The sequence below is a fragment of the Ixodes scapularis genome, unplaced genomic scaffold (assembly GCF_016920785.2).
Source record: "Ixodes scapularis isolate PalLabHiFi unplaced genomic scaffold, ASM1692078v2 PGA_scaffold4__175_contigs__length_147842914, whole genome shotgun sequence".
Taxonomy (NCBI): Eukaryota; Metazoa; Arthropoda; class Arachnida; order Ixodida; family Ixodidae; genus Ixodes; species Ixodes scapularis.
The window spans coordinates 15,367,965-15,375,543 of NW_024609879.1; the positions used below are offsets into that span (position 1 = coordinate 15,367,965).

The window sequence follows — 7,579 nt, forward strand, 5'->3', positions numbered from 1 at the left end:
GCACTCCCCTGGTATTTTATGGTAGCTGTGTTTGGAGATTTGTGTTTGTCCTTTGTCCTCCTTGTTCTTCTTCTCCGGGGATTATTATTGTTATTCTTGTCCACCTGGCTTGCTCCTTTACATTAATTGCATTATCACCGTTGTCATGTTCATATTACGTGTATTGCTCATTGTACATTCCTTATCCTGTATAATATACCAGGTAACAATATATATTTGTCTGCATTTCAGCTTTATCGCCACCTACCAATGATGCGGGAAGGCCGGCAAACTGCGCTTCAGACTGCGAACCACCAGCAACAGTTCCTGCACTCACAGGTTTAGACAATTCTGAACTTCCAAATTACTTCCTAATGCTGCAATCATACAAACAGGCCAATAATGCTCGTTTATTATGTTAAAGGAGTCCAGGTGTTTTGGTGTCATGACACTTACAGAATCGATTCTATAGCGGAACCAGAATTGTTTTTAAACAAGAAATCTGATGTACAGTGTAGACCCCATATAACGTATGTCACGGGAGTCGCAAAAATCCGCGCTATAAGCGGTACCGCGCTATAACCAAAACATCAACTTTTCAGGCCAAAATACATGCCATCAGACAACTTGCCTTTGTAAAACAATTTAGTTTATGTTAGATGAAAAATAAAGCTTAGTTTCAGGAAAGTCTTTATTTCACCAGACTAGTACACTTCTCTCTCAAGTGTGTGACACATTTTGAAAGAAATGAGCGACTTTTGCCTGGCGCAGCCTTTTAACAGCGTCGCGGGTTGCGGACGGACGTTGCTAACGTCAGGATTGCTAACCCTAATCACTTTTCTCCGGCGATGGAAACGCGTGAAAATTCGCATCCTTTATACGGTACGCGCCAGTAATACCTTCAACTTGAGCACAGGCACGAAATGCTCCAAATAAAAAATCCGGGGGATGTTTTAAAACACAAATGCTTAGAAAGCACCACTGTAGTCGAAGTAAACAAACACGACGACACGGGCGTTTCTGCCGTTTTGAGAGTGCCGCCACAACATCGCCGCACGAGTAGGTGGATCTTCCCTTCTAGTACGTGCTGGGTTATCATAGCGACACACAACGAAAATTCACTGTCAAGGATAGCGCTTTTACGCGGAACGATGAGCGACGATCACAACCGACGCCATGTTTGCGGATAGAAGCAGCCGGCCCGCGACCGGCATGCAAGGCGCGCGAACACTTCTCCTCGACCAGCGATTGGTCTGTCGTTGCGGTTGTTTCCAATGCAGCGGAGGGGCGCACGCACGTGAACGACACGTGCATGCGTCCCTCCGTCGCTATGGCAACTGAAGCCTCCCTCTTCGCTTCTCCCCGCTTCTTCGAGCAACCTCCTTGCCCCGCGAGTGCCGCTCGCGGCTAGCGCCGTTATCTAGTGTCGCGCAGGGAAGCGCGCGGTCGGCGGGCTGTTCCAGAAACCGCGCTATAACCGGTATTTCCCTTCGCGCGCCTGCATTTTAGGCGGTATGTAATTACATGGAGTTCTATGGGAGTCGAACCAATGGTTTAAAAAAGCCGCATTACATTCGGTCCTGCACTATAAGCGGTTACGTTGTAAGTGGTCTATACTGTATTCATTTTCACCCAAGAGCAATAGTAAGAAAAGTTGGGCTTCTTATATTATGTAGTGGTGTCATGAAATTTCTGTTGCCCTTTCCCTCCTGCCAAGTAAAGTCCTTGGCAACCCACGGATGTGCTTATGTTTTGTGGATGGTCTTTTGCACAAGAAAATTGTTGCACTTCTAAGAAGTTTTTCAGCATGCATATGCTTCTTATCTGAGCCGTAGATGCCTAGTTCAAGTATGGCTTTGGTTGTATGCAACCTGAACTATCCAGTTCCTGTCTTATTTACCCTGACGCTCAGGAAGTACAATGCAGTGCCATTCCTTCCTTGTACATTTTTAAATATTTCTCTTTTTTGTATCAGGCTTTGAGTAACGGGTAATAAAGCTGCTCTTGGACAGCGCCAGCCGCTCCGTGAGCTGACACAACAGAATGCAGCCCTCAAGGAAAGCCAGGAGGAGCTGTGCCTGCGGCTGGCCCAGCTGGAGGGCCAACTTCCGAGGAGGACCGAGACAGCTGGAGAGGCAATTCAGCTGCCTCTGTTCTCTCTGAAGGATTTCCAGGCCGCGGAGGAGGTCCTCCAAGATGCTGCCTCAAGAAAAGCTTTGGTATGGATGGTGCATGAGATGTGTTGTATCGTGCAGTAAGACATAAAATTTTGACTTGCTCCGTGATGCTTGTTGTGTGCACCAGCGTGAACATTCCTATTCAATGTATTCTTTTAGTGGAGGTATTGTATGCTTTATAGTGTATGCCTGTGCAATCCTAAACCACACAAAACATGAAAAATGTTGATTGTGGTATAAAACTCCTCAACTTCCACCCTTTCCCAGATTAAGGGAGTCTGTCAAATCATGGCAAATGATCTGGCAAAAGGGGACCAACAACCATGTTTGCCCTATTTCCACAAAGCATTTCTGAGAAGAGCAAATAGTTTCTGCGCACTGCGTAAATGAACTACATTCTAGAGTTTCCAGATTATCCAGCATAATGCTGGCAGTTGGAATAAGATGAAATTAGCTTGGAAGATTGTATGTTAGCAGTTTGAAGAGTATAACACATTATAAAATGTCAAAGTGAGAAGGTGGAGGCCGCTGGAATTCATGGGCGCATGGAGATGCAGCCATGAAATCCAGCGGCGAGGCCGTTGTCTGCGCTCGCGCGACGAGGCACGCACAACTGCACGCCTGTCGTAGTCGTCCTCACGTGCATGCGAACATGATTGCATGACAGAGGCACCAGCCGAGACGCTTGCAATCCATTGTTTTACGTTTGCTTACTTTTGACGAAAATCTGGCTCGTCGGGAACCAGTAAAACGCAGGCAAACGGTTTTTCAGAATCGCTCGGCATTGCCTACAGCACTAAACACTTGTGGGATGTCTCAGCAGTAAGAACACAAGCAGCGAGTTCCGTCTCAAAACGTCACATCACAACACAACATAGAAAAATAAAAATATTCGTTTTAGGTGCTGTAGAAACGAAGGCCATTTTGTGTTAAGAATATCTGCTCCAAAAGCCACTTTTGCTGCTCCGAAACACTATCTTCGCTGTTCCAGAAGCCACTTTTGGTGCTCCAAAACACTGTTTGGGTTGCTCCAAAGGCCCCATTTGTTGCTCTAAAACACTGTTTTGGCTGCTCCAAAAGGTGCTCCAAAATGGCTTAGGCCAATCACATCACTGGCTCACATATAATGTGAGTGTTCATAAAACACCTTTAGTGTACTGGCTCAGGATAATTAACGTGCTCAAATTCAGTGTGAAAAACAAAACATAATCCATCTGTATACTGTAATTACTCAAATATAACGCAACCATGATTGTAACGCAAAGGATGACTTCACAGCGCAAAAAAAGAACACAAATGTAACGCGAGTAAAGTGAGGGGAAACAATTGCATTTATTTGTTCCACATAGTGGCCAACACCTGCCAGTTTTTAAAAATAAAATGAGTTTGCCCACTCATCGCTTTTGCCATTGGTAATCAAGTGTTCCCCCCGAGACAATGAGGTCCGCGGAAGCCTTTTTGGCCGGGCTCACACTTGGAGAGCGCTTCATGCTGGAGCCTGCACCCACAGACAGTCGATTTTGTCACATCTAGCCGCCAAGCCGCGGCAGAGTTTCCGATTTCCTTAGCCATCAAAATTTCACTTCTTTTAAAAGCGGACATCGTACTGAGCTCGTCGCGTAGCCATTTGCTCGGGTCCAGTTGCGGAAGCACGAAGCAGCAGCCCGCGAATCACGGGCACATGGGTAAGGTAACCCTAACATGGGCGCAACGAGTCGCAAACAAGAATAGACTTGGATTGGCTGTTGCCAGCGTGTATATGTTGCCAGCACAAAATTGAAAGATTGCGAGATTTGTCGTAGCTATTTTAAGAGCCTGTGCTGCGACACTACCAAGGCAAATTTTGAGGCGTTTCGATTATAACGCGAACCCCCAAATTAGGTGAGGGAAATTTTGAAAAAAACTTGCGTTACATTCGAGTAAATACGGTATTTCTCTAGGACTCTGTTAGCCAGATTTTACATTACGCTACTGCTATACTGTGCACGTGAAGCTCGATCCCTAAACTGATATAGAAAAAATAGCGCTCATGACTAATTTTGTGTTTTGTTCGTATTGCAGAGTTCGGTTTGTTCTAATGGGTGGAACCGCAGTAAAGGATGCGGTTCGCTGCATCATGGAGCGAACCCTCAAAAAAAAGTTCAGGCGCATTTTACGTTCGTGGGGCAGCAGGTGAAGCAGCCATTTAAAGGAACCAAGCTCTTTTCCGTCATCAAGGGTATGACTTTTGTCATTTACAGCTTTATTTATTGAACATGGATATCTAGTAATTTTTTAAATACCCAATGAACTTGATGTTTCGACACAAAGCAAACATTTAGAAGAAGCTTCTACTCGAAAACATGCAGATTGCGCCCCATTTTTCAATGTAAAAAGATGTTCTTATTTTGCACCATACTTTGGTCTCAGGGATTTATTTGGATGATGATGATGGTTTGGGGTTTTATGGCACAAGAGCAACTTAGGCCACATTGCGCCAAGGATGTATTTGGATCTGTAATTGCTTAATCTTTAGCTTCAGCTAAAGTACTCAAGGTCCGTAGGCATGGAGTTGGATATTTTGTTTATTTCTTTGCCCGACCTAGTATTTTTTTATTTACAAACAACACTGATCCTATCTGCGGGGTCGTGGCAAGGCGAAGTATTACAACTCGAAGCATCAAAATATGAGTTACCCATTTAGAGCACAAAATGGAAACAAATGCACTTACAGAATAGTGGTTAATACTGTCATAAGAAATTCCATTCAATTTTATAATTGTTTGAGGAAAAACTAAGAATTAAAAAAAATCAATTAGTAGAGTAAAATGGTAAATTATCTTAATTGATTGGCATAACAAACAAAAAAGTTATAGTATCAACTGTGTTACTTTTCATACTTCTTATTAATTGATCGAAATTGGTAAAAGAACAAGGAGTGGGTTGGTAAAGGTAGGAAAGCATGTCTCACTATGGGCTTTGTGGGGATTCCTGTGGTCTCCTTTCCTTGATGGCTGTGATACTAGCCGCAGGTTGGAACGCTCGGCCTCTTTCGCCGTGAGCTCTGGCCTGCTCGTGAAGCGGAAGGTCCTCGGTCTTGGTGGACGCTCCTCTCACTCTCCCGGGTGGACCTCTTCCTGGCCCCGCGCTCAAATGCGGCTCACGAACGACAAGCGAGGTTTCACCTCCTTTTTTTCGCTTTCGGAAACGGGGACTTGTCCAGTGATCGCAAAAGAAATAGGACATGTCTCAGCTCCTTCTTTTAATGCTTCTTAGATCTTGGTTCTCTAGAACCCCGCGTATGGCAGGTAAGGACCTTTTCTTATTTTGCCGGCGTGGGAAGCATTCCGGGTGGGGACATAGTAGTTCGTAGAGCAGAGTGTTTTCATAAATTCTCTTGGACACTGTCCTTACTCTGGTACGAGTGTCTTCTCTTCCCCTATATTTGAGGGAGTGAGACAAGGTAGTCGATCATAGGCACCGACGGTGGAAATAACTTATCAAACCGACCCACTGTAACGTGGCCTTAAATGTTGTCTACATTGCAGCAGAGGTGTGGGACCGTGCTACTAGGTTGACATCTCCATTGAGATCGCCACCACTGTTAAGATAACCCTTTGGTTATCTCAAGCAGAAGTACCAATAGAGTAACCAAAGGGCCGTTTCAACAGCGGCGGCAATCTCGAAGAAGACACCAAGCTTAGTAGCACGGTCCCACATCTCCACGGCAATGTAGACGACGTTTAGGGCCACATTGCTGAGGATTGGTTCAATAAATTTCTTCTGTGTGTGCCAATGATCGACTCTTTGTTTGATCGTCGAATATAGCGGAAGAGAAGACACACATACCAGAGTGAGGACGGAGTCCAAAAGTATTTGTTAGAATACTCTCTTGTACAAACTACTATGTCCCCATCCAAAATGCCCCAGCCCCCCCCCCCCCCCCCCCCCCCCTTGCCTGCAATGTAAGAAAAGGTCCTTACCAGAGATGCAGGGTTCCGGAGAGCCAAGATTGGGGAAGCATCTGAGAAGTCACCGACACACATCCTTCTATTTCGCAGTCACCGGACGAGTCACGTTCCTGAAAGTGGGAAAAGAGGAGGCAAAACCTCCTTGCCTGTCAGCAGTGATTTGCATCTGAGCAAGGGAAAGGAAAGAGGTACCACCGGGAGAGGGTGAGGGGAGGGCCCTCCAAGACAGGGGACCCTCTGCTTCACGAACGAGTCGGGAGGTCATGGTGAAGAAGGTCAAGCATTCCGACCCGCGGCCGTTATCAGAGCCATCGGGGAAGAGAGATCACAGGAATACCCACAGCTTTTACTCCATATCATTTTTGTTCATGTACATTTTTATGATACAAATGCAAGCCCTTTGGTAAGCTCAGAAACAAATCTAAAATTTTATGTGTTAAAATGCACTCAATAGCTTTTGTTTATAGATGGCTAATTTTGTGTTTAACTTGCTATGGTAAAAACGCACAATTAATTTTTTTACTAGCACAAACATTTATGAGGCATTCATATAGCGAAGCAAATTGCAGTGCACAAAAGCAAGCAAAAGCACTGCAGTACAGTGTGTATGAGCATCTTTTGTTTTGCTGTAATCCTCGTAATTGCACGTCCTTGGACGAAGCGTGCCCATAATTGTGTGAATATAGCTGTCACAGATAGAAAATAAGAGCACAAACATATTTAGTATGAAACCATCTTCCAGTTATTCAAGCACATTATTACACCATTTCGTCAGATAACATACAGCATATTTTGTTAATGGGATGGCGTAATGGTGGAGACAACAATTTTAGTCTAACTTGTGTTATTACTCTGTTTTGTATTTGGTGTTCTAGCTGCTGTCCAAAAAAAAACGAAGGCGGCTGACACGGAGGTAGAGGCGGCCATCCGGGTCTACCTCTACGGTGTGAAGGACCGGGAAGACGGGCGGCGTTCCCGCTTTTTGGACGCTGTAGATGCTGCAGCTTCGAGGACGATTGCAGCATTGAGCGAGGCTCCAGCTTTGAACGACGCTGTAGCCTCGGGCGAAGCTGCAGCCTCGTTCGATGTTGCGGACCTCTTCGAGGTTGCAGCATCCGGTGGCTGGAGCGACGAAGATTTTCAAGAATAAAACCCGTGACCACAGTCTTTTGTTTTTGCCCTTTTTTAGCACCACTGGTGGAAGTGTTTTTATTTCTATGGGTTTTAACTAGTGGTGATGTATCGTTTAATGCAGGAATAAAAGCTATATTCCTAACTTTACAATGATCTGCAGTGGATGCTGTGAGCTATCCCAGGCAGACCAGCATGGTGAAGTTATTGCATGATTACGCCCCCTCCCCCCCACACCCATGTCAATGCAGTCCATCAACTTCACGTTATTGTAAGGTGAAACAGTCTATATGTAATAACAATCCAATTGATGCAGCCAAAATTATTAAATTAGCATAAATT

General features: G+C 45.0%; 1 protein-coding gene across 1 annotated transcript; it reads left to right on the forward strand.

Annotated features, from left to right (window-relative positions):
- Positions 1-1,814: 1,814 nt before the first annotated feature.
- Positions 1,815-7,289, forward strand: LOC120846169. Its single transcript, XM_040217854.2, has 4 exons — positions 1,815-1,827; positions 1,963-2,198; positions 4,218-4,374; positions 6,982-7,289. Exons 1-4 carry the CDS (start codon positions 1,815-1,817, stop codon positions 7,254-7,256), a joined length of 681 nt encoding a protein of 226 aa, XP_040073788.1. The 3' UTR covers positions 7,257-7,289.
- The last annotated feature ends 290 nt before the right edge of the window (positions 7,290-7,579 follow it).